The 27928-nt window shown below is 40.5% G+C and overlaps 1 protein-coding gene across 3 annotated transcripts in view; it reads left to right on the top strand.

Moving 5' to 3' along the window:
- Window positions 1-20397: 20397 nt before the first annotated feature.
- Window positions 20398-27928, top strand: part of CCNY (cyclin Y) — a gene marked incomplete at both ends in the record, with an annotated part of 110142 nt that continues 102611 nt past the window's right edge. For all 3 annotated transcript variants that reach the window (XM_079538698.1, XM_079538699.1, XM_079538700.1), the window contains one exon: window positions 20398-20551. In XM_079538698.1, the coding sequence (XP_079394824.1) occupies window positions 20398-20551 (154 nt within the window). The remainder of the gene's footprint in view (window positions 20552-27928) is intronic.

The raw sequence follows: 27928 nt of genomic DNA on the forward strand, positions 1-27928 counted from the left end.
CTTTTTCAAATAAAATTATGCTTAAGCCGGATCACAGGTTTGGTAAATGTGGTGTTCCAGCTGTTAACTTTGTCAATTGCTTCTGAGTTTTTGTTCATTTCAGAAATAATCTGATGCTTGATGGCCTATACATTCTATGAGCAGAGTCTTTGGGAGCTTTGCTAGAACTGGTAGCACCATTGCCAGTGCTTAGAGTTCCTGCTTGAATGGGAAGTGCATGCTTTGAAGCAGGGGGAAGGAATTCTGCCGTTACTGAAGTCACGAAGATTTCTTCACTTAATTGAAACTGACTTTTAACCCATTTCTTCTTCATACTGCTTGGGGTGTGTGTAGGGGTATATATACTTTTTTACTTTAAATCTTGTTTTCTGGCACTTTCCCAAATGACTTGAAATGAACAGGATAACTTTCTCAAAACCCTTAGAAAATCCTGTTGGGTACTTTGGTGAGACGATCTGTACGAACAGGTAGTATCTGTCTTTTCTTGTGGCTGCAGCAGTTGATTTAAGAAGGAAGCTGACTGGCTTTTGGACCCATGGGCTCTGCTTCAGGTCTGGAACCAAAATGAAGGAAAATGCGGAATAGCTGTTTCGCTGTGGAAACTCATCCTCAGCACTAAAGTCAGTGCAAGGGTCAATGTTTCTGTTGAAGATGGAGGATAGGATGAGTACAGGCTGTTACAGGTCTGTGTTGCAGCCTCTAGTCTCAACAGAAGTGTCCAACAAATTGTTTATTGTGGCTCTATCACTAGAATCTGTTTTCTATTACAGGTAGGCCTTGTTCCTGACTCTCTGAAGGAATTTGGAAACTAACTGGAAGAAAACTTTGGCATCTACTTCATATCTTTCTGGTCTACAGTAATTTCTTTGCTAATGCTTTTAAAACAATTAATATGTGTTTTTTATTTAAATAAGTTCTTCAGGGGAGCTGAGAAGAAGGTTCTGTCAATAAGTAAGCTGCACTTAGATGTTCTCGGTGTGAGTTAGGTCATTCTGGAAATTCCGTTTCATTTATTTATCTGTACCAGGGAATTTATTTATCTGTACCTGTTTCCAAAAAGTCCACTGCACAAAACCTGGCTCATTTGGACTACAGCTAGGAAAAAAAATACTTGATGCATGCTTCTTTCATTTTAAGTAATTTGGCCTGATAAATTATTGGCGTTATCAGAATTACCAAAACACTTCTGTATTTCTATGTGAGAATGCACGAGTTTGTTGGTAAGTAAGAATATTTGTGTTTGGTAAATTAGAACCAAGGTGCATCTTGTGGTGTTGGAAATCAACTCTCAAATGAGCAAAGGAAGGCCTGCACAAATGCCAGGGATCTGTTGTCCAATCAACACTGGAAAAGTAGAGTACTTAGCAGTACATCCAGTTTTGTGTTAAGAAATATGCAATGAAAACTTCTAGAGTTCCCTGAGGCTAAAAGAAGATTTGAAGGTGAGCTCTAAGTACCTCTGGCATTTGTCAGAGCAACAATACCAAATTCTTATGTGAGAAGGGACTGCTGGATCTCTGTCCAAGCAATTGCAGTGGTAGGATGTATGGTAGGGTTTATGAATGAGTTCAGATTGTAAGGAAACACAATATCCATGACTGTTGTGGTTCACATGAGTACCAGGACTTGCCCTCTATCCTCATTTTAATTCTGCAGTTCTCTGCTGAATCAGGTTGAGAGGAAGAAAGAGACTGGAAGGAAGATTAGGTCTCTTAAGTACTTTGTCATTGCACGGCAGCATAGGAAAGCGTGTTGAGTCCAGTGGATTTGAATACTTGAAGTACATCAGTAATTTTTATCTGGATTCATGTGAACTTGTTTCTAAAAACAACTTTGTCCAGAAAAAAAACCACATTCTTTTGTCCTTTTCTCAGTGGACTGAACTTAGAGCAATTTTAGGCGTTCATTTTCCATGTCTTATCTATAACCTTACAGTCAGGACGACAGTTGCCAGCTAAGTTAAATTTACAGAAGTCTATTTAGAAAACATGAAGTAGAAGATCTGTTTAAAATTTTTCTTCCCCGAAATTTAACTTTGGCTTCTGAAATAGCATACCTGTAAGTCAAGCCATCCCTTTGTGTACAACAGCTGTTGGTGATTGTTGAGTTACACGCTATTTTGAGTTTCCAGATATTCCAGCTGTAAATGATTAAAGCAAAGTATTGTGTACAACATGGAGCATAACAAAGAAAGTGGGTTGCTTACTTTCATTCAGAGACTTTGCTCTAAAACTGCCAAGTTACTCCTTGGTAGCAGAGGAAAAATAGCAACAAAGGATTTCAGTTTGCTTCAGCTGCTTTTTCATCTTTTTGTGCTTCTCAGAAGAGGCATCCAGGACCCCTCGTGCCTACTTTGGCTCCTTCAGCAGCATGAATGCCCGTCCATTTAATTACAAAACTCTTTAATGAGTAACAGTTTGCCCCAATGCAGTTTTTGAAGCTGGGAGTTATTTGTATGTTGAGCTGCCTGAATTATTTCAGATTTCCAGTGCCTCAGATCTTAGTTGAATAGGTATTGTTCCTGTGACAACCAGATAGTGTACAACGTATGACAATTCTCACTAAACTTGATATTAATTCTGAATTATTTTAATATTATAATCCATTCTGATGCAATAAAAAGCAAGCTAGCTAAGTCTGACTTTGTGCTAACCTGAATTATAAGTATCTACTGTCCTCTTCTGTACCAAAGATCATTTAATTACCTCCTTATCTGAGAATCCATCACCAGTAAGATTTCACTGCTAATAAGGGAGACTCCTTTCAAAGTATGCCTTGACCAAAAGATCAGAAACCGCCTTCTGTCTCCTGCCATACGATTTGTAGATTTTATAGCTGTTTCCCATTTCCAGAAAAAAAAGAGGTTGCTAAGAATGTACAAATAGCAATTGGAGATGTGTTCAGTCTTGTCTTATATCATAGCCTGCCATCTTGTAGGACAAGTAGGGGAAGAGCCTAACTCCCTAATGAAAACATGGCTCTGAGCTCTGGATGCCACTGTAATTTGTTGGAATCCAATCCTAATTGAGATCTGTGAATTCAAGGGCTTGGTGGGGTACAGGAGAAAGGCCCTTTGGGCACAGTATTATTACAGAATTGAGGGATTGGGAGGGACCACTGGAGGTCATCGAGTCCAGCCCCCTGATAAGCAGGTTCCCTGTAGTAGCTTACACAGAAAAGCTCCCAAGTGGGTTTTAAGTATCTCCAGGCAAGGGCACTCCAGAAGCTCTTGTGGCAGCTGGTTTGTGCCCATTGCCCTTTGTCCTGAGACGTGAGCCTGACTTTATAACGAGAGATTTTGAGTGTTGTCCAAGCTGTAAATTATCAGTCAGATTTTTTTTCTCCTGTACCAATTAAAAAGATTCAAAATAATTGATTTATTTTTCTGTAAGAAGGTCGTATTTCTGTAGTACAGAACTATTTTACCTTGCTGAATCCATGCAACTGTTTGCAAATTTCTTTGAGATAACTTGATAATCTGCTTTTACTTTATAGGAAAGTACACACAAATACACGTGAATATTTTTTCAAATATAATTTCCTGTTACTTGGGGGAAATGCTCTGTTCAAGAATGTCTTCAACCTCCTGGACAGGTAGGTGATGAGGAATGCAGTAGTCAGCTTCCTCTTACGCTAGAGTTTTGAGTCACAGCTGTGTTCTTCCACATCTGAACAGGGAGGCGGGTGAACAGAGTTAGAAATCTCTAGGCTTCATGGCAGAGCTCTCTTGGCTTGCTTGAGGTGTTGCGAGTTGGTAAAATTGGAATTAAAATCAGCATATTGTGTGTGTAGGTGTGGGCTTACAGTTTTTATTTACTTATTTTGAGTTGTTCCTTCCCATGGATTTTGCAAGATCTGTTTGCAGTGCAAGTATCTCCTTGCACTGATAAAGCCTAGGGACTGCATGCTTTGTCATCCCTCCCTTATTTATCTGTGGATTTCCCTCCATTTTCAAAACAATGCTGATTTGTACTATTAGCCTACAGACTGGTGTGATAGCAAAATCCAATGTGATGCTTCTTCTGATTGGAGCATCACTTCAAAGAAAACAGCAGCTGTTTTGGGTTGCCTCATGTTGCAACAGTCCTCACTTCAGGTTTTGTGCTTGGTTGTGTACTTGACAAGAAAGTGTTGAATGCTGATGCTGAGCTATCAGCATATCTATGCAGCTAATAGAAATAGCTGCATTTTAGTTGTCAACGTTCCTATATAAAATATGTTCTTTTGGGGTAACAGACTTCATTTAATTGAGAACTTTTAAGGTGCTACGAGGCTCTTCTAGATGAGGCATGACAGTCATTTATTCCTGCAGAAGTTATACTAGTTTCAGTTTGGGCTTAACTTAAAAGCTGAAGAAAATGCAATAATTACTTTCAGGGCAGACTGGCAATGCCAGGTAGCAAAAAATCACTTTATTCTTCTATATGCAATGAATCTTTTCTAATCCTTTTGCTTTCTGGGTTTTTGCTTTTCTTTATCATTTTACATATTACAAAGCAGGTGTCTGTGTGCACGAAGTTGTGGAGAGACAGAATAATGCGAGAGCTGAATTCTAGACTAAGGAAAAAATAACTTCATTGTATTATGTATGACTTGAATGGAAAAACCAGAAGAGGAAGTGTCTTTGTTACGATAACTGCTGAGTTTTTTCCTCTCCTATAATAGCGCTATCCATGTAGTCAGCTGTGATTAATATTTCTTGTGAATGGAATAACTATAAAAATGTCCCAGTTCAGGAGTCTCGGTAACTAGCCAAGCTATTGTTTTTACTTTGTTGTTTCAAATGTACGACTTGAAATGGTCTTGAATTTGGCCTTCGGTGGATTTGCTTTGTATGATTTTATTGAATTTTTTTCAAACGTGGCTGAATCATAGCAGGTAAAACCTGCACCAGGGTTGTTTAACAAGACCAGTCTGTAAGGAAAACGAGGTAGGAAGAAGTCTCTGACTGATATGAATGTATAATAATGTAAGTTCCACCTGGAAAAAGGCAGTGTCTAATAAGAATAATAGAAGACTAAGACCTGTTGTTCTATCCAGGGGCTACTCCTGTAAAGCTTATTTATTTTGGCAAGGTCTTTACCAAGTTTCTAGTTTTCTTTAAGTCTTGCAGTAGGGAGAGATGTGTGAATGCTTTAGAATTCAGTGTGTGTTTGGGTTGATGTTTGAGTTTTGAAGAATCAAATTTGCAGAGATGTTAGCTGTACACAAAAAGCTTTCAGAATTTTATCAGCTGCTGTACAAAGAAGAAAATACCTGAGTTCTTATGTACCTGCCTCTTCACTTCTGAGGCTGTCAGTTGCTTCAAAGGTCCGGAACTGGGCTTGGAACTGCAGCCTTCTTGACACAAATAGCCAACTAAAATCTTTGAGAACTTCAAAGTAGACTTTCTCCTGCTTCTCTCATTTGAGGCATGACTTATTTAGCTTTTTTTTCTGAGGCTTGTCTACTAGGAACAGAATTGATGTAAAATATGAGCAGAGAGAAGGGGGAAAAACAGGAGAGTGAATGAAGTGTTGGAAAGCTGCAGTATTACACAGTAAGACAGATGTTGTCAATTTGCACGTTAGATCTTTTTTGCTTAGGTCTTTTTTCTTCAGTGTAAGAACATAGATGGTTTGGGCAGGGATCAGAGTTCTCCTGTATGGAGCATAATATGAGAATCATTAACAGTTCAAATTGTTTCCAGTTTCTTTTCTAGAATCAAGTGTAAATTATGAGCTGTAGCTGATGCTGTTCATGTGAACAGATCCGTCCCATATGCTCTTTGTCCTTTCTCCTAAATGTCTTTCATTTCTTTGATATATTCGTCTAGTGCTAGCACTCATGTTTGTGTCTGATTTCTTCCAGTATGTTTTGAATGTGATGGTCCATTTCAATTTAACAGATGCCTCGAGGATGTCTCAGAAGTTCCCTGAAAACAGGTGGCTGCCAAAGAAGGCAGATGCTGTTCATGGACCTAATGAAAGAAAAGCTGCAAAGTAAGCTGTGTTGGATATAAGAAAATCTAATTGGAGTTTTCTTTCTTCTTAGATTGCAGAGAACTAATCCACTGATTGCAGGTGAACTGTAATGCTATTAGTCTTATTGCTGACAATCATTTCTATTTTGGGGAGATACTCAGATTCTGTGGAATACCACATATGTGTTCAAAAGTAAAACGTGTTTGTAAAAAAAGCTTTTTTTTTTTTTAATAAAGACATTAACAATTTAGGTCTGCAAAGCATCTGTGTCTAAAAGTCTTCGGCAAACTAGAGTTGGCTTTGTAAAGAAGCAAGGAAATTTACCCTGATTAAATTACCCTGAATAAATTATTAAATTAAAAAACTTCCTGATTGCTCTCCTGCATTTAAACAGTTTGTGACAGTTGTATAAACTTCAGCTAGGCAAGTAATTAAGTAAAATAAGCTGACTTGGAAATCATAGAATCTTTAAGGTTGGAAAAGATCTAAGATCATCTAGTACTGATACACTTAGAAGAAAAAGTACCCGTTGTCCTTACAGTGTTGCATTGAAATAGCTTTGAATAGAGAAAGTTTGGTAGGGTGCCCTGTTAGATGCCCAGCGCAGATTCAGCTGATCTTTTGGGTCAGAGCTGGAAACAGAGGCTGTTGGATTTTTTCAGCTGTTTTAGGCTGACACCTTGTGGAGTATGTGTGTCTGTACTTCGTTTCCAAAGAATGAAGCTGTCAAAAAGCATTACAGGAATAGGAAGCTTCTTGTATGCAGGTGTTTGTGGGGGGAGGAGGGAAGGTGAGTGAGGCTTACTACAGTAAAAAGTGTTCTGTGGTTGAGAACAACAACTCCAGAGAATAATTAGGTAGTCTTTTAGTATGTAAAGATTCTGTATTGACAAATTTTCAACTTCTAGAGTCTTTCTGACTGTTAGTCTCATTAAATGAAAGCTAAAATGGTAATTTGTTCTTGGTTACATTCAGTCTAATAATCATGGAATGTTATCTAAATACATAATCAGTGTTGCAGATTCTGCTGTTGAAGCAGAGCAGCTTCTAGTTCTGAACTGGGAAAATGAAATATAATAAACAAGCACATTTTGAAACATAATAGTATGAGGGTAAAAAGGAGTAACTTCGTTTCCATTTTAGTGCACGGTAATCTGGGCAAATGGAAAGATCGTTCTGGGAACAGGAAAAGAGGAGGTATTAAAAAAAGGAATACAAAAAATGGAAGAAGATAAAGGCAGTGATGAAGGAAGGCCGAATAGATTGCTCTTAACTGATCCTAGTTGCTGACTTCTGCATAACAGCCATGAATACAGACAATTCCTATGGTCACATCATCCCATCTCCAAGAGGCTCCCTGTATGCTCAGGTTATACAGAACTGTGTGGTGAAGTTTTCCCAACACTTCTACGAGGCCTAAACAGATTCTAAATGATTTTTTACTTTTTAATTTTTTAAACCTTATTAAAGAGAATGAGCTGTGGAGCAGCAAGTGCATTTCTGTGTGGTGTGGTAAGTTAATGGACGTGAAACAAAAAGATGACGTGGTTTCTGAATGGTTGTTATTAAGAGATTCATTTAAATAATCTAATTGATGAAGCAGTTGTGAATACCATGTAATTTCCAGTCATAAATGTAAGGTTAACTCACAGAAATGTCATCTGAAAGTTTGTTTTAGTTGAGATCCTTGTTGAGGTTGATATCTACTGTCACTGTACTAAAAGATTGCAAAACCCATGAAGTTGAGTTGCTGTCCCAGTTGATTTCAGCGTAGCTCATTTAGCCAGCATTAGATCTGGATGTATGTCTGTTCCCTGGATTTAAAGTATTTTGGAGGTTAAAAAAACTGCTCAAGCAAATGCTGAGCATCATCTTTTACTGTTGAAGTAGATCGGGCAGTTTCACACACAAAGCCATTCTGTACATGCTACCTTTCCTGAAGGAAAGAAACAATTGCTCCATTTCTTTGCCCAACATTTTAACTCTAGAAATGCTTACACTTTCCTCTTGGTCTCCTGCATCTACCATTAGTGTCCTAAGGATTGGAAATGGGGATTTTCACTCATAACACAGCTGTGCTCTTCACTCCTACTAACAGCAGAGGTCTCACTGTCCTAATCCAGAACAAGGGAGGGGAGAGGGGAAAGGACTATTAACAGCTACGTACAGCGGTGTCTGCAGGTGTCAGGTCACAGCTGTGTTACACTTCTACCACTTCCCCTTAATAAATCTTTGACAACGGAACCTCTGCTTTCTATTTGATATTTGCCTAAAATCAATTACAAGGAAGCTTTTAAAAGTTGCTCTCATTTCTAGAGGCATCTCTTCCTATCGGTTCCTTTTAGTTTCTTTTTTAAAGATTTCTATGATGGCTGTTGTAGTAGAATTTAATGACCCAGATGGCTCTAGGTGCTAACGTGTAAGTTTGAATTTCCTGAGTAAGGTGGTCTGCTTCTGCCTTTGGCAGTGAGGTTTGTCATGCTTCATCTTACATGCTTGATGAATGGGAGGTCACAGAGAGCTTTTTCAAGTGTCCAGATGTAAAGACATAAGCTGAAATTGGAGGGTATAGGAAAAACTTCCTCTCAGCAAAACAGGCATCCTCATAATACAAACAGTGAGGCCATGCTCTATAGTTTCACAGAAGATTTTTATTGATGCCAGAGCATTTCTTTACCCACCCCTCCAGCCCCTGTAAAGGTTTTCTAAATAGTAAGTTCAAGCCTTGTAGGCAGTCTGTAATGAGTCTGAAAGAATTGATTTGCAGCAGACTATGTAAAAATTCGCATCCAAATGCTTACCTCTGCTGAAATTTTAAGAAACTAAAACTAGGGCTCGTGCATTTATTGTGCTGTATGAAGACTTGATATATTTAGGACAGAGGAAGAAATCATTGAAAGTGGCAACATAAGTTTTGGTTAGGATATTGGTTTCATTTTACTTATCTGAATTACCCTAAGAAAAAATCTTAGTATACAAAATAATGTTTGACTGATTTGTAATGATTTATGTAATTGAATGAGAGAAATTATGTATATATGGAGTAAAATATGAGTCAGTCAGTGACCTTACAGGCCAGCACAATGGTTACAAGCCACTTTTAAAATGTTTCTTATGTAGGATGTTGGACAGATGCCCAGCAAAAGTGAAACAGTGGAATTTCTGATATCAAAGTGTCTTATTAAAGTATAGAGAAATGTAAAAACAGCAGCATGGTTTTCAATTACAGGCTTGATCAGGAAACTAAACTATCAAATGTGTGAAATCTATAAGCACAATGGCTCTGTCTTCACCAGTATAATGTAAAATAAAATACATGCTAAAATACAGGTAACATAGCTAATATATCAGGTGATACTTGCTATTATCAAAATATACTCATCCAAAATTGAGGTAGTCCAATTATCAATCTGTTTCAGTGAAATAACAGGGAGATTTTCTGAAGTGCAGTCCATAACTTTCAGAGTCTGGAATTCTCATGTGAAGTCCAGTTCCTTGCACTGAATGTACAAACTGAGAGGAGAGAAGAGGACTAACCTCCCAATAACTAAAGCTAGTGGGGATGCATCCTACCCCAAAGTTTGGTGTGTAACAGGATTTATTTTACCTGTGAAAAGATCTCCCTGTAAAAAAAAAAAAAAAACAAAACAAACAAAAAACGCCTTACAAAACCAACAAAAACCAAGATTCTTCAAGATTTTTTTGTTAGGGAGGGAGGTTTAAAAGTAACGTTGCACAATGTACAAATTGTATATGGCAATAAAGTTCCTCAGTTCTCTCATTTAACCCAAATAGTTGTATAGTTTATTTGGATTCAGATGACAATGTCAAAAGTTGTGTTATTCACATGAGTTACATGAATTAATAATCAGTACAGATCTGAAAGCGTTTGAAGCTATTTTTGTCCTTGTTTGCAGTACCACTTGCCACTGCTGCTGGCAGCCTTTGGACATGTGATTACTTCTCTGTGCAGACAGAATCCTCTTTATTATCCTTTAAATCTTTAAACGTTTGTGTTCTATTTTTCCAGTAACACTCAAAAAATTCTTTGCTTACTGTTAAGTTATGGATGCTGCTTCTGCAGTGTTCTATGACCTATGCAGTCCTGGCTGGAGTCCAAAGATTGCCTTGTTCTCTTGCAGTTTCTATGTGTTTTCCTTTGCACCTTCCCATGCTGCTCACGTATGTGATCTAGCAGGTTGGAATTGAATTGATTTGCAGTATTAGGAATGATAGCAAAGTCTTTTAATTGGTGATGGCCAGGATATATGGATGCAGAAATACAAATCAATTTGTTCAAATAGACTGGTATGAAATTCTCCATGAAAATAAGTTAGATGTTGGTAAAATAAATTAAATGAAATGCATAATAGGATTCCAAAATATTTGCATTAAATATAGGACTCCAAGCTACTTAGTGAGATTGCAGTGGAAATGGTTTAAGAAAGTGAGCTCCTTCATTGCCCAAGAGAGAGAGGTACGTACAGTCCTCTCAGAAAACCCCACCGACAAAATCTGTCTGTACATGCAACCCATCAGCAACTCTAAACTTTCTTTGGCAATGATTTTATCTGTTTTATAGAAGAAATTTGTTAGTGACAAAGACAGCTGCCTCCTGTTGTGTCTGGCTTAAAATCACATTTGGTTTGTAATGGACTAATGCTTTATCTCTCCTATAAAGAAAAAAAAAATGCTCCAAAGCAAGCATACAGTGCCATGAAAGCTTTTCACTTACAGTCTGAGAGGATGCAACCCCAGAATGGATATAACAACATTAGACTTCCCTGTGGTACCTTCTGTTGGCTTCTTCTGACCTGAAGACACCAGTGGGTCTGGTTTACAGCTTTTCCTATCTCTTAAAATGTGCTGAATAAGATGAACGCAATGTCCTTTTCTTGGAGACTGACTTCATAAACAACAATTAACTTGCAGGAAGTGCGTTATGGCATCGTATGTTAATGATGTTATCTGTAAATGGACAATATATGGATAAGACAGTCTAAATAGGGCAAGGCAGAATCTTAAATCTATGAGCCTTCAAACTAGTTCCTCTAGTATCCAACCAAATTCATCAAGTTATTGGATGACTCACCTCTAAATCGTACATCAGAGCTGAATTCCTGATGCCTTTTTTCTCCTGAATTTCCTGTGCTACGTTTGGGGATGATTACCTTTCAAAGCAAATTGTGTAAATCATGCTGGAGTTCTGCTGAGCTCGATGCTGAGTGAACAACGCACATCTTTACATGCGGGAGCTTCAGCTGAGAGCAGTGTTCTACTGTTGGTTGGTCTTACATCTTTTATAGGGCTATCGTGAAAAACAGGAATCCAAGTTGTGCAGTACTTTTCTGTTTCAGGCCTCTCCAAGGTTGAGAGAGAGACGGGGTCTGTGTTTGTTCAGACCAAGTGTTTGAGTGTGTTTGTTCCACAGTCAGGTTAGGTTTTGTGCCATCAGAATCTGGTCATGTCATTCTTAGGCTGTCCTTGAAAAATAAAAAATAGGAAAAAAAAAAAAAAGCAAAAAAGGAGAAATATTCTTAAGAAATAGAGACGTGTTAAAACTGAGCAGTAATTGATAAAGAGCAAGGGGTGGATAGCCCTGCTTAATTCTGCTCAGGTTAGGCCTGGCCAAAGCTGTAGGGTTGTCGGGGTTCTCCATAGTGACTGACTTAGTGATTCAGTTTTTAGTGATGTGGTATTTTATAGGGCCCCTAGTACATTTACTGCTTAAGCCTGTATGAAAGTAGGAGGCTTGCAGTGTGACACTTAACTTGGTGCTTATGGATGCTGGTTCTGCAGTTCTTTTATTTTTATGTCTTTTTTTTTTTTTGACATCCTCCTGTCAATAGGCGTGCAGGTGATCAGCAGTATGGATCAAACTGAAAGAGTCTGTGAGCTGTGACATTCCAGATAAATAACAGAAAATGTTAGCATTTTCCATCAAAGTAATGTATCAAAGTTCCAACCCTAAACCAAACCACTAGGCCAACATGTATCTCATTAGAAATAGTAGCCACCACAATTACGCATGCCTTGTCTATGAGTCCCATACAAGTTACAAATTCTTAACATGTCTCAGTTTGAATAATAGGGAAAATTATGAAACAGAGAAAATACTGTGTTATTGTTACAGATATGCCAATATGTTTAAACAGAGAGATGAATCTTAGTGACATTACTATGGACAAAGATAACGAACGTTGAGGTTATGGACTCGAGTTGTATAATTGTATAAGCAAATGTGTATCATTCAAACACATAGAGTTCCAACACTGCATTTAAACAGCTTTCAAGTTCTAAGGGGCATCCGTGAACATATGAACTGCCAAATCGTTCCAAAGAGTTTTGCTTTGTAATTTTGTACCAAATTCTGCAATTCATGTAACTCACCCATTGTAGAAACAAAAGAAGCCTTTTTAATTGTGCTTTTTTAATTTAATGAATAGGTCTTGCTATCTCAGAAGTTCTGTAATGAAATGTGCATGTGCTTGTATACAGATATTCTGTCCTGTGTTATACAGATTGCTTGTCTGTTTTTAAGAACAGTTTTGAGGAGGTCTGTCTTCTACATTTTGAGACAAACATACTATATAAAGTATAATTTTTAGTCATATTTTATAATATGCTTTCACATGCCTCATTAGTACTTAAAAAATTGTCCAAGTATGTGTCAGTTCAAAGTTCATGGAATGTAAAATTCTAATATTTCTAAATCCCTTTCAGTTAAGTGGCTTTACAGTAGAGGAACAAACTCATCACCAAATCAGTTGTTTTTTTTTAGAACAGTGACACATCCTAAACTACACTGCAGTGATCTTGGCCAGAGAAAATACCTGTTCTAATGTATGCATTTAGTGTCCTGTGGCACAGCTTCAGTGATATTTGATAAAGGATAGAGCTCTTCTAGGAGAAGGCATTTGGAAAAATATTAGCTGAGCAGCTCCAGAAAAGGGTAGCATTAACTTGCAAGGAAAGGCAGAAAGATAGAACATTATTCGAGATAAAGCTGTCTTCATTAATTACATTCTCATAAATGGAAAGTATAATTCAAGCTGACCAGATTGTTGCCAATATTAGTCAGCAATTTCCTGTAGATATCGCTGCGCTGAGTTTCCTGTTTAACCGTAGATTTCTAGATGCTATGGAAGATGATAAACTCTTCTCGACTGCGGGGTGGTGAAAACACGTATTCACTTCTAAAGAGTTTGAAAAGTGTTACTGCACTTGTATTAAAAATTAACTGTGAAGGAGTCATTTCAACATTTCACTGTTTAGGACAATTGAACAATAGTATTACTGTGTTTTTGTAACTTCTTGGTTTTATTTCACTTTTTTAGGATAGTCTATTCTTCATTTTACCATATGGTCCTGTTCGTTATCAGCTTTACTTCTTGTCACTTTTCACTCTGTGAAACGGATTCACAGACATCCAGTGGGAAGTGTTTGTAGGTCAGTGATTAATTTTCCCAAGCCCGTATTGCAGGCTCTGGTGATTTATACTGACTCTATTTATAGAGAAAATATGACTTTTTTTTAACCTATGAACTTACATTCTCACATTGGCATTTCTGCAATCAATTGATGCATCTTCTCGTTGAGTGATGATGACAGCAGAGTTAATAGGCAGAATGTGCTACAACATACAGGAGTCTGTTTCATGATTAATGTTGGATACAGGCACTGTCTGCATCAAGCAGTATCAGTGTGCACATCAGGAATAACACAGTAGGGTATAGTATCTACGAGGACAGTAATCTAATCGTTGTATTTATTTGGTTTCCTTTTCTGTAATATATGAACAACTTGCTATTTGCAAGATTTTAGAGTTACAAATACCCTTTGAAACAGATGTTACTGCTGTTTTACTGAAAGAGATCTAAGAAATGATGAAGGGGTTTTTGAAAGTCCTGTACACAGTCTACAGTGGAGCAGAAAAGTGAATTTGGATTCCCTGAATGTGTGCAAATCAGTGGGTTGTTACTCTCAAAAATAAAGCAAAGAGTGCTGCTATCTCCGTGATTACGCAAAGTTTAGTACATGAAAAAGCAGAAGGATTTATGGCAGATTACATTTTAAGCTTTCCCTTCAGATCACTTATGATGTATCTCACCAATACCTTGCTAATAGCAGCAGAAACAAAACCAAAGCAAGCTTTGCCTGGCTCAAGGAGGCAGCCGTCTCTTCCTTTTTCATCTGTGGAAATGGAAACTGATTCTAAAAGACATGCTGGCTTTTCCTGTGTTTGAGGAAAATTCTTGAATTTCCATGCAGGAGCCTCACTTTTAATTCCACTGGTATTTGGTACCTTTTCAGTGAGGAGGAAAGCACTTTGAAAATCATAATAGAAGTCATTTTCTTAGTAGTTCTGTAGACCAGCCTTTCTACTCAAAAGGACACTGATATCAATGTTCCTTGAGAGTGCACAGAATTCATCGTTCAAATAGAAAATAAAATAAAAATCTTGCTCCATTTAGTTGAGCAGTTTTTAATTTTACGTTATTTTTCAAAGGAAAGGGTACTGTCTAATCCATGCAGGGTTTGAGAAAGTTGAACAAAATATTTATGAAGTACACACTCTAAGTGATGCATCTGTTGTTCTTTTGTTAAATGCATTAATTTATGGTTCTCTTCTCCATGCTTCTATTTTCTGTATTTTCCAGGCATATGCACGGGGGATTTTTCTTGAGGAGGATGATCTTAAGCACCCATATAATTCTTAATGTATTCCTACAGCTATCCACAATTGTAGTAACCTGCTAAAAATCAACAAAGGCTTATGCCCGGACAATTCGTTGAAAACCTGGATATTTCAGGACCTTTAATTTTCATACAGAGAATTTTTTACCTTTTTTGTTTCACCTCTTGATTTTAAAATTAAATGGGGAAGGCCTATTTTCAACTGAAGATAGATATATAGGTAATACTTTTGAGAATGTTTCACATGGGCAGTTCTTGAGATCAGTCTTTGTAGTTCACAATATTCAGCTTGGCTCACTGTCTCTGAAATCTTTAACTTATGTTTATATAATTTCTTCAAACACAGCTCTCTGTTCCTTGTTTTAAAAAGGTTGATCTTCTAGAGAGCTGTAGGCTAAAGCTTCCCTGATGTTTTCCTTCATAGAAAGTGCTCAGCCCAAGCATATGTATGTGCTGACACATGCTTTTCCAGTGAGCTGTACTTCTGAACACTTAAATCCCTTGTATATTAACATGTAATAGCTCATTACTGCACAGATATTTTTAAGTGCAAACTGCCAAGACTGAAATGCAAAACTGCTTGCAGTGAGAAGCAGATGAAAGTTTGTGGTTTCTTCTTCTTTTCTTCTTTTTTTTTTTTTTTTTTTTTTTTTTTTTTAATATATATTTAATATCAACTTGAGAGAAAACAGTTCTGTCTGAATATGCTCACCCAAATTTCTGGTCCAGGTTCAGATTTTTCTCTTTGCATAAACGAGGAGCAACTTCACTGAAATGAAAGGAGTTACACTTGCCTAGACCTGTATGAAATCAGAAAACATTAACAGATACCTCTTTATAGAATAGAATTGGATCTTTCACAAGCAGAGTGAAACACAGTAGCCTCTTATTCATACTTGGAATAGACTCTCCAGCTGGCAAAGTGCTTTGTGGCAACACTACCCATTTTTACACATTATTTTGTTTTGTTTTGTTAGGCTTTTCTATACAAGAGGTTTTATTGTTCAGGAGGGAGCATTCCCACCCTTTCTAGTAGTCATCAAGCCGTACTATTGGGTAGTTATTGCTCTGCACATGCCAGGATCTCAGACCAAGGGATGGCAGCCAATCCTGATATGGGAAGACACACACTGGCACAAAAAAAACTAGCCTCGGAGACAATGAAGAGAGAAAAACAGAGAGAGACTGTATGGGATTGTGCTCTGTCTGCTGTGACAGTGGTATCAGAGGCAATGTTTTTTTTCCCCAGTAGTTTTCCAATATAGTTACTCCATTCACTAATGAATTAAGAGTATGTGAAATTGTGCCAAAGCTAATCCAGTCAAATTCCACCCAGATGGTTAAATCCAATTGCCTGTGCCTTCCCCCACAGTGCAAAAGCTTCCCTGGTACAGTTTGCTTGCTTACTGCTTCTTCATCTGCTAAACAGCAGCTCTGTGCTGTATCGTAGATGTTCCCTCATGCATAATGTGTGGGTTTCTGGCTGCTTCCATGTTCAGATCTTGTTCTATCCCTGAAGAAATAACAAAAATTACAAATGGTTAGGTATGTATAAAAATTTCAGTATGTCTTTGAAATGCTTCAACCAAAACAATGATCAGCCTTTCCCTAATTGGGGGAAACTGCTCATTTCTGTGGTAATTCCAAGCCAGTGAGAGAATTGGCAATAACATACACTTATCTGGGCTATGTATGTTTAGGGAAGTTTTCTGACACCTGCTCTTGGGTGTATCATCTTCATCCCTGAATCACCTTTTGTGGAGTAAATGAAAACAGATGGGATCCTCTATTGTTCATGTACTTCAGGGCAGGACACTGACTTTGTACTCTGAATTCCTGCTTAGAATAGTAGCTTCTCAGTGGCTGGCAGGAGATTAGCATCCTAATTTATGCACAGGAGTTAAAAGCACGAGGCAGGTAGCCTGAATTCTTTCCCTTGTATTCAAAAGAAATAATGATTTACTCATTACATGTTTCTGATTCAAAAACACTGCTTACTTTCTAAGAAACAGAAGCACTATTCACCAAAGAGCTCACTTCAGTTGATATGCAATCTGAATATTTTAAGTTGGGTCACACTAAGCAGTAGCTCCATATATTACATTAATCTTGTTAAGTCTTGGTGTCTTTGCTGTGAGCAGTCACTGCAGGATCATTTTGCCACGTACCACTGAAACCTCCAGCTGCCTCTGTTGACAGCATAATGGTTGGAGTAGGCACTGGAAGGACTTCAGTTAGCTTGTGAGATGGCTGAAAGGATGTTTTTTGGCAAGCACTGGATTAGTCCAAGAAAGAGAAGACTGCCTTAATCCTCGAAGAATCAACAGCTAAGCAAAGGGGAAACGTACCACGGGATCAGTCCTTGCACTCCATAAGGGTGAACATCTGAGTGAAGACTGAGACATGATACAGCAATGTGTTCTCCTGAGGAACACAGTAAAAGATTCTGCCATCTTGGTTGGATCGGAATCAAAATAGTTTTGCTGCCACTGGATTTGGAATTACAATAATGAACATAAGTAATAATAAATAATATTATCAGAGTTGATAACTAATATCCCTCGGCTGTTCATCACTGCCATTCTAGTTGATTTGGATGTTAGTATTACAGGCAAAATAAATGTAGGTATTACAATTAACAGAGTATAGGTCATGATTCAGTTGACCAGCCAGATCACTGTTCATGTTGTACACAGACATGTTTATTTAAAGTTTTTGCTTAAAATCCCATACAATGCTTAACTCTGTGGTAAATTTGGCAAAACAGCATTTTAGACTTAGTCTAAAGTATTAGTAGGACTCCTACTAAACATTAGGTGGCAGTGTGGGGAAGGTATTGCATGACAAATTTCTGTGTGTGTATGAAAGATAACCAAGAGTCAAAGCTCCAGTTATCACCAATTGTTTATTTTAATGGATTTTTTTAAACCTGTGCTTCCAGTATCATTAGGTTTGCAAGCAGAAAGTAGTTTGGTGATAAATAACATTTATCATTTCTTTGTATCCCAAATAGATAGAAACTGCATCTAAACAAAACAGTAATCTGCATCTGCTGGTTTGAATCATGTACAGCTTTTGATGATGTACCAAGAAGATTTCAAGAACAACGTTTAATGAGTCACATCGTTAACATTTAATTTATAAAAGTACATTGTCTTCTGCATAGTGAAGATGCTACAGATTTAAAAATGTCTTTATGCAGGAGCTAACCCGTTGTAAACACAGGTACCTCAGTGATGAGGTAGCTCAGTCTTGGCCTGAGTTTTACATGCTTTATAGTATTCCTCAGATGCTGCATAAAGCTCCTCAGGAGGAAAAATTCAGGCAAATGCATAATCTTAAACTTCAGAATGGTCTCTAGGCAAATAAAAACAAACAGTGTTTAGAGGCACATTACATCTAAGCAAGTCAGTAATGTACAGCGAACAGTTCTTGCTTTACTGTACCAACATTTATCAACTAATAATTCACATTATATACTGGATACAGCTCTAATAAAGAAGTCAAAAACCAAACATGCTTTCCTGATGTACTTCATCTGTCTACTTATCTCAGCTCTTAGAAAACTATACAAGACCATTACTCCAGAAAAGCATTTCTTTGTTTGCCCTTATCCGTAAATATGTATTGTAGCACCTTTGTCATTAGAATGTTCTTCAGCAAGGTCTTGGGATGAAAGGAGGAGTAAAGGTACATGAGAAATTCAGAAAAAATGACTGCAAGAAAGAAAATAGGTTGCTACCTAGTGACTACATGGCCACAACTGATGACCACAGGTTTTAAATATTTCGTATTTAGAAACATTTTTAACATCTATCTTTAGAATACTTGGTTTAAACAGTTCTTTGCAATGAAGGAAATATCTTGTCTAGCTTATTGTGTTTGATAAGAGGCAGGAAAGTGACGAATTCTTCCACAGAAGTCTCTCCAGCCCTAGTGAGATGTGGCAAACTGGATGTCTCAGTAACATTATTCCATTTTATATTCTAAGATTTCATTCTGACAAAATTGTGTTTGAAATTTCCTGGTTGCTGCTGATGCCCACCAGAGATTTATTTAAGCATCTCTGTGAGGTGAGCAGAGCTTATGGCAAGGCCTGGTCTGAGAGCAGGGCATGCCCAGCAGCAGTGAATTACATGGTAGTGGGATGCTACATCCTGTACACGATGGTTCTTCTGAAGCAGAGCACCAGCAAATCCTGAATGTGCTTTTGTTGGGAGGCAAACTGCAGCAGGCACTGACAAGATGCTGCACATGCTTGTATTACTCAGATGCAGAGGGCCTCTCCACATCCCTGTTTAAGGTACTGCAAAATTAGTGACAGGAGGCCATGCTCAACAGTTCTAAGAAGAAATATTTCTTTACTACTTTCGTTTGCACCCACTAGAGTACATTCACATCAAGAACATATTGAAGCTAGCTGAAAACTAACATTTTTTTTTCTTTGCAATGTGTGACTGAAAGGAAAGGATAACCCTAGAGCCTTGTGTGTAGTTATCTGCCTCGAGCAGATCTTACAAGAACATCAGATATCACGAGAAAAGCTGAAGCATTTTTTATAAATACACAAACGCTTTTCTGTTCAGAAGTTATCGGTGTAATCATTAGACTGCCATGACTCAGACCTCCAGTAGTCATGAGATTTGCTTAGATTGCGGAGATAAAAGGAAAAAGAAAAGAAAATATTAAAAAAGCTAAGGAGCTATCATCCACGGTCTCCATCTTCAGTCTTACACTGACACCCAACATGGGTTTGGCTGGGAAAGCCCCGAACACAGCTATTCGTAGGGGTGTCCTCAGAGGATTCCTAAGGACCCGGGGACCGGCAGCGAGAGCCGCCCCGGCACTGCACGCAGACACGCCGCTGGGCTGACAGCGCTGCAGCCGCGTTTGGGCCCAGCCCCGAGGTGACACGGAGCGCGGGAGGCGGCCGGCGGCGGAAAGAGGAACACCGCCGCCAGGGTCGCCCCCCGGGCAGCGGCAGCGGAGGGGCGGCCCTCAGGCTCCCGCCAGCTGAGCGCCTCAGAGCGAGCAGCAGCCGGCGCCCCGCCGGGCGGGGGCTGCGCTCCACGACACGCCGCGGTACACAGCCACGCTCCCACGTTACGTACAGCCGCGCACAGCCGCGCTGCGACACGGGGACACCTGAGAGCTGCGGACCCGGGCCCTCCGCGCCCCACTCAGTACCGCGGGCGGTCGAGGCGCGGGCAGACCCGCACACACGGGGAGCGGGCACGACTCCGCTACCGCCGCCCGCCCGCCTGCCCGGCGCAGAGGCGTCACCGCCCGCCTGAACCGGAACCGCTTAGCGGAGGCCGCCCGGGGCTGCTGCTGCTGCTGCTGCTGTTGCTGCTGCTGCGGCGGCGGCCGCGGGGGCTGCGGGGCGGCCGCGTGGGAGCGCGCGCGCGCGCGCGTGGAGCGGGGCCCGCGGCTGCGCGGGGGCGGAGGAGGAGCGCGGCGGCCCCGCCGCCGGCGATGGGGCTGAGCCTCGGCCGGCCCTGCGCCGCTCGCCCGCGCCGCGCTCCGTAGCTGCCGCAACCCTCGCCGGCGTACGACCGCGCCGCGGGGCCGCCGCCGCGGATGAGCCAACGCCGGGATCCTCCGGGGAGCGCAGCCGCAGGGCGCCGCAGCCGCCGCCGCCGCCTCTCCTCCTCGTCCGCTCCTCTGCCCATGGCCGCCCGCCGGCCCCGCTGAGCGGCCGCCCCTCGCTTCCTCCCCGCCGGGCCGGGCTGAGAAGATGGGGAACACCACCTCCTGCTGCGTCTCGTCCAGCCCCAAGCTGCGCCGGAATGCCCACTCCCGGCTGGAGTCCTACCGCCCCGAGGCCGACCTGAGCCGGGAGGACACCGGCTGCAACCTGCAGCACATCAGCGACCGGGAGAACATCGACGGTGAGGGCAGGCGGCAGCTCCCACCCTCTCCCCCTCTCTGCCTCTCCCTCCCTGCGGTGGGCGCCCCTTCCTTCCCCGGGGCGCTACGGGCGGCAGCGCGGCCCCTCCGCATCACCGCGGGGCGCAGCTCTCCCTGCCTGCCCCGGTGCCGTGAGACGGCAGTATTTGTGCTCGTTATTCATGCTCCTTATTCCTTATGCTCGTTATCTTTACACGCCGTAGAGGCCCGGCTGACTCCAACGTCTCGCAGCCGGCTCGGGGCCCAGAGCAGCGCTCCTGGCAGGCAGCTCACGTCACCTGCCGGGCGGTCACCTGCCTGAGCGCCGCAGGGTAGGGGCTGGAAGGACGATCCTGCTCGGAGCGCTGCTCCCGCGGCCTCCTGCCCGCTGCCCGTGCTCCCGCCGTGGGGCACCGCTGCGAGGAGCCGCGGGACTTTCTTTCTCCCTCTTTTCCTCTGCGGTGATGCTCAGAAGCACCGCGTTCCCATTGGTTCAAGGATGACGGAACGTGCTGTTCTTTTGGCTTATCGGAGCTCAGCTTGATATTAAAGATGCAGCTTAATGTATACTTCGATTTAGTTTTTGATTAGCTGAAGTATGTAGCCCTTAAACTTTGCTTCGTGAGAGGTCATTGATGTCAGGGTTTCGTTTCCATGGACTGCCTTGGTCTTCAGCCAGAAGGAGCTCCTGCTGTGCCTCACTTTGCCTTCACATTTTTCTCATAGCTTATGTGGCTGTGATTTTATCACAGTTTTGTGTTAAGTCAGTTCTTGGCACCGGCCAAGTGATGATGGATTCCCTTTCTGGTTGAGATTATTTCTTTTAATTTCTGCACGTTTTTCAGATGTATTTGCTACGTGCAGCTGAAAACTGGGAGTGTAATGGAGATCGGAGATGGAAAGAGTACATAATAGTCTGAGGAAGCCAGAGAGATGAAAGAACCAATTGTTGATCCATGAATGATGAATTCTTCCAGCGCAGGGCTGTCCAGCACAGCAGTGTGTGTCTCTGCCTGGTGGCGTGGGGTTCTGCTTTGGTACCACTGGCTCCTGTAGTCAGATCAGTGTGGGTTTGTGCTGTGTTCTTCATGTGGTTTTGTCTTGGTGGGAAGAAGGGCAGAGGGGAAAATAGTAAGTGTGCGTGTGCCTGCTGCAGTGTGCTTTCAAGATGGTAACTTTTTGTATCTTAGTAATTATGGCAAAATAACAATCTTTATGGGTTGTTTCACTTGTTGGATCAGGGACCATGTCTGCCATCTCTCCTCTTTAAACTGTGGTATGAAATTTTTTACTGACGGAGTGGTGAGGCCCTGGCACTGCTGCCCACGGGGGCTGTGGGTGCCCCATCACAAGGCCAGGTTGGATGGGGCTCTGAGCAGCCTGAGATGCTGAGTGGAAACCCTGCCCATGACAGTGGGTTGGAATGGGGTGAGCTTTAAGGTCCCTTCTATCCCAAACCATTGTGTGATTCTGCATTTCAATCCTTGAGTTGTATCCTGGTCTAACAAGCTGCCTCTTGTAGTATTTATGTGTTTTGTTTCATTGTTGTGTCTAGGACTGTTGCTTGTGAAATGCCATGTTTTTAGTGGACAAGCCATCCTTAACTATTGACAGGAGTACAGAATTTTGGATTCATTTTTGTACTTTGCTCTTATCTTAGTATGGATAGAGGCACAACATGAACAGTCGCTGAGGAGCCTGCTGGCCGCCAGCTGTCAGTACACACAGGCCACGTAGAGGTGCTGTGCTTAGAATGGCTCTTTTGTTGTGGATCTGCTGCCCTTCCTCTGGAAGTGTGGAGATTTTCTCCAGCAAGCCATGGCTTTGGGAGGGGGCTTTTGGGAGCCAAGGGGTGATGCATGCAATGTCTGAGGTAACGTGGCTCATGTTGAGGAAAATTCGTCAAACTTTTGTTTTGTTTTTGGGTGGGGGCAAGCTGCTGGAGTAGGACAGCAACTTGTAAATCCTTTAAGTCACCTGTGAGCTGTTTCCAAGTTGTTAAGATATGGGTGTTTTTCATTGTTGAAAGTCTTGCTTCAGGCATTGTGAGAGAGAGAGAGAGAGAGAGAGAGAGAGAGAGAGAGAGAGAGAGGAAAAGAGGGAGGGTGACAGCTCAGAGTGAACACTGGAAATGTTGGTACTGGTGGAATTGGGACTGTTTGGGGTTTGCCAGTGTTACTCTATAAAGAAATATTTGTCAAATTTGCCTTGAAGATCGTGCCTTTAGATTGCTCCTCATATGGTTCAAGTACATTCCCAATTCAGTAGCAGTTTTTTGATGAATGTTGGGAGAAATTCCACGTCCTTAGCAGTGGGTTTTAGCAAGGTCTGATCTCTGTGCCAGTAGTGCCTCGTCAGATGTTCTCCATCCTATAATACTTCACAACTGTTGGTGAGGTGATATCTGAAGGAGAAGGGAATGCTGAAAGAGTTTGAATTTAACAAGTGACTTATTCCAGAGAATGATAATGGTGGATTTCTCTCTACTGGAGCTTGAGTAGTTTGATTTTTTTTTTTTTGGTCCTATAAATGTATAAAAAGTTAATTAACTGACTTAAGACTCCACATATGCATAGCTGGCTCTCTCAGTATTGTGTACTCACTGGGATGATTTTTTGTACAGAATACCCGACTTTGATCTTTCTTTTAGTAGACAGTGCAGGTGGAAAATTGTAACATACAGTTCAGAGGTTACCCTCTCTTGATTACTGTCTCTTTTTGATGACTTATTGCTAAGGGGGAGCTGTGTTATTCTTCAGTGCTTCACATTTAAAAAGTTGCTTCAAGAAGATTCTGGCAGTAAACTCAACATTCCTAGCTCTGCTCTTCAGCCAACAAGGCATAAGGAGCTGTGGGGAAAGGACAAAGGGGATGTTTTATCACAAGTAGGATGACGTGAAGCGAAGCTGCTGCCTCACAATTCAAGTGTCCAAAAGGCTGCTCTTGACATACAGACTGGATAGAGAGCTCCTAGGCCTCTTGAAGAGAAGTTTGTTAATGGTTAATCCCTTCCACTGTTTCTTTGTTCCCTCTCCCCCCTAAAAAATACATGATTTTTTTCCTCTTTGTAAACTGCTCATGTTGCTAGGTCATTTGTCATCCTAGCTCAGATAGTGTCATCCTGTGTGACTGTGCACTGCTGATAGCCCTGCTCAGCCCGTCTCATCATGTGCCAGTCATGGTAATTTTTCCTGCATACTGCAGACTCCAAGGACTGGCCTGCTTTTTAAAAGCTCTTTATTTGTTCATATGCATATTTTTCTTTTTTGAAAGTGGTTTATGGGAATCCCTGGAATTAAATTAGTTAGTATTTGCATATCTCTGTTTGCTGAGTTTTAAAAGTAATGAGATTTTAGCAAAATACAGGTGAGTTTTAATGTCCCTCAAGTTTGCTAGAAGGGAATTCCTTCACAGAAGTGACAGTGTGCTTTTCAGCAGGGTGGCTTGCACTCTCCAGAGGTCATATATTCTTATATATGCATGTATGCAAATATAATACTGTGCATTAAAAAATCTAGTGCATTAAAAGGTTAGAAGTAGAGCCTGCTGTGGCCTACATCATCAAACGTAGTCCTGTACCATATGCTGGTGGTGATGCATATCTCATAGCTTGCTTTTTTGCTTCCACTTTCATCTTCGTTTGTTTATCGTGGTGTTCCCAGCTCCTCAAGAAGGGGAACCCATCATGTACAAAGCCTTCATAAAACCTCACGTCCACATTTTGAATCAGTTAACTTACACCCTTTATGAAGTGAGTATTTTACTATTAGCTGTAGAAAGTTTCAGATGCACATGTGCTAAGGCTCATAATATCTGAACTTAACTCCTAATCAGTGTTATCAGTGCACTGCCATCTGATGAAGGCTTACTTTGAAAGTGAGTTACGAAAGTCTATCAGTGTTGGTTGAGCAAACTGATACCTGAAGTAGAATGGCGTGGCTTAAACTTACATGTCTCTGAAAATGTAAGGACTGCTGTATTTTGAGGTATTTTTTTTCTCCTTAGATTTTGCATGCATTAAGATAATCTTTCAAAAAGAAATGGAAAAGAACCTCTCCACTCTACAGTTATAACTGTTTTACCTAGTTTTATGTTCTTAGTGAAGGTTTTTTTGCATTGAAGGGTATATTTACTGCAACTTCAGGCCTTGCTCAAGAGCCAGCCCGTCTGACACCCATGTATGGTGGGCCACTGCTTTCTGAAACTTATAAGATGCTGTTTGCTGAACTCATTAAACAACATAGTGTGAATGTTACTTGCTGTCTGTTCCCTGCAGCATAGTGGGAGGTTGGAAGGTGAAGGGGTACCTGGCACTGTAGTAGCTGTTCATGTCTTGTTGGTCAGCTACAGATCAGTCATAGTCTAAATATCTTCCTTGTGTAATGGCTTTGCAAGAACGAAGTGCATTTTACAGACTGGAAGTATAAGCAATAAATAGCCTTTCTCTGAACTTGCTACATAGAACCGAATTGAATTACTTCAGCTTCTTTAATTTTGCTTTGGACTTGGATAACTGGAGTTTTTTCAATACTTGTCCATGTGCATTCTGAATATGGGGTGGTCTTTTTGCTTCATTACGCAGAGAATCTAATGAATGTGCCATAAATCTTTGAAATGTATGTGAAGAGATTGTAGATGTTAGTTAGCTTAAAATTTAGCCATTTATTATTTAGGTAGAATATGTCTACCAGTATCCTCAGATGTTGCATTCACTGCAGTAGTTATCATATCCTGTGTATCTTCTGTAGCAGTTTTGCCTCATTACAATCCAAATTTAAAAGCAAATGGTCCAGAATAGTTGAAAGGAATGGTTGGGGTATTTTCATATTTTCCCAAGCTAAAAACCTTTTGCAGAAGTTGACCAAAATCCAGAAATGGTTTTATTTAGCTCAGGTTTTTGTTGCCAAGTTTGTAGACTTTGTAGGTCATTGGAACTCCCCCAGCCAGTTGAATCTGAGCATCAGCAGCCCTTGGGCTTTATCTGGAAGAAACAGCTTAAACTCAGAGTGCTTCTTAGCTTGAGCTGGGGAAAGTCTCCTCAGCTGTGCATCTTGGAGGGGAAGAACGTCTGCCCTGGCTCTCTGTAGTGTCATTCTTAATGCAAGAGTCAGCCTTCAACAGCACCTTCACATTTTTCTTCAAAAACGCGCACACACAGCTTTAGGTAAGAAAAGTTGCATTCCAGGCTGTTTGCTTGTTTGTTTCTTAGTCTGCAAAAATGATTCTTGCTCACCTGTGACTGAGATCCCAGAGATGTCGGATTGGAAGTGAAAGCATTTACTTTCAACGGTACAGAAATTAATGTTTATATTCTAATAGCTGCTTTTCTTTATTGCACTGATATTCCATCAAATGTGGGAGCAATAAGTTATTCCTGAATATAAACTTGAATGGTTAGAGACTTCTGATAAAACCATGGTACACCAAATGGCATGAATAGGGTGATACAGGCGTCCTATGCTAATTTGGAGTTTTGGACCAAAATTAGCAAGTGATTGGCATGCTTAAGACTGCTTTTGAGATGTATTTTATTCCTGCAGATTAGTATTCAGAGAAGGGATACCTGTTTGTTGCTATGTTGTTATTTGTGTTATGACATCTTATCAAATTCTTCTTCATTACTGCTTTTGTTCCTGGAAAGAATGCATTATAAGATATTGAAAGAAATAACTGCATGATAAAGAAATTATACTGGATCAGCAGACGTGTTGAAATACAGGCAAGAAAGTGCAGTATGACTACTTCTTAGGGAAAGGATAATTTGGAAGTTACAAGTCTGAGGCTGTGCATGTGATGTGACTGGTGGTTGTTATGCGTCTGTGCTTATAATTTTATGAATAGTTCCACTTTAATCTTAATTATACTGTAGTTTCTCTGTCTTCTTTTCTGCTCTTCTCAATAAAGGAGGTTGCGTTACTTGAAGATCCAACGTCTGGGGGTTGTAACTGGTACTGAACATAATGGGACATGCTTCCCTGCTTTGGACGTGGTCAGGAAGCTCTACAAGCACTTAAGACATATCTGAACTGGTTTTTTTTTTGAGCTGTGATACTATATAAAATGGTGCAAGTTATTGTAAAGACCTTGAAGTAGGTCTTCCAGCATCTGAAATTAATTAGAGTCGTTGCCTATTGGGCTGATGTTCAGAGTTTTAGATCTCATCTGTTTTTCTAGTTTGAGCAAAGCTGCCTGTATGTTATACCATCATGTTCCGTTTATGTTCAGTGAGCTGTGGTCTCTGCCAGTTGGACAGCTGCACTTCCTCCTTCTCAAAGAATCCTGTCAAAGTAGCACATGTGACATATAGATCTGAAAAAAAGAGGTGTTATGATCAAGAACATAAAGATAATTCTAATGGAAGTTTTTAATTTCTGATTAGCTGGTCATTTTACTTGCTGCAGAAGCACAGCCTCCTGCGTGTGCTACACCTGTTAAGAATCAGGATGTTTGTAGTCTATCTCAATAGCTGTTCTGTTTTCTTTTTATTTTTGAGGACTTAGGAGCAGACTGATTTTCATTTTATTGATTAAATATATGAACTATGTAACTGAAACCAAAAGCAATAAAATTCAGAAGGGTAAATCAGCTATTGCAGAACATTTTATCTGACCATTCAATACAATATTTGCTGTGTACTCAGGAAGGAAAAAAAAAGCACAAAACAGTTTCAGATCCTATCAGGCAGGATTTTATTTCTAGATTCTATCAGTTTCAACTACAGCTATAGACAGAACCTTAAACTTCCCAGACCCCTGAGCTCATAAATTTTCTTGAGGCTGATCTTCATTTAATTTGAAATCCTTTGCTGTTAATGCCATTAAAATAGGTAATGCAGTTAACCTTTTGACATACTTGTCCAGATACGTGGTTAGAAATTCTAATGTTACTGATTATTAAGTAATAATCAATCATAGATTTATTTGCATTTGAAATGGATATTTCCTGAGGGATTCTGGAACGAAGGTAACAGAGCTTTCCTCTGATTAGTGTTTTGATATTTCTTCCTATGTCATTCTATGTAGTAGGTGTTAGAGGTAAGTAGTGGTCAGTCAGATGTTAAAATAACCATCGAGATAAATATCCAGCTTAAGGATTGAGATGTTTTGCACGTCTCTGCCGTAAACTCGGTGCCCACCCTACCTGACTTCTCCCTGTCCCTGTGGCTCTCAGCAGCACTTCATTCTCCACAGTTTTCTTTGTGACTGTTGATACCTGACAGAAATCCACTTGCATTTTATTCGATCAGTGAACGTGGAAAGAGGATGAATGGTTTGGATATGCAATTGTATTTTAAGCTTTCAAATCACACTGCCTGTGGCTAAATGACTTCTTTCCTTTTAGAATAATTCCTTTGTGTTGGTGTCTGGTGTTCTGCACTG

Source organism: Tetrao urogallus (assembly GCF_951394365.1).
Source record: "Tetrao urogallus genome assembly, chromosome: 7".
Lineage (NCBI taxonomy): Eukaryota > Metazoa > Chordata > Aves > Galliformes > Phasianidae > Tetrao > Tetrao urogallus.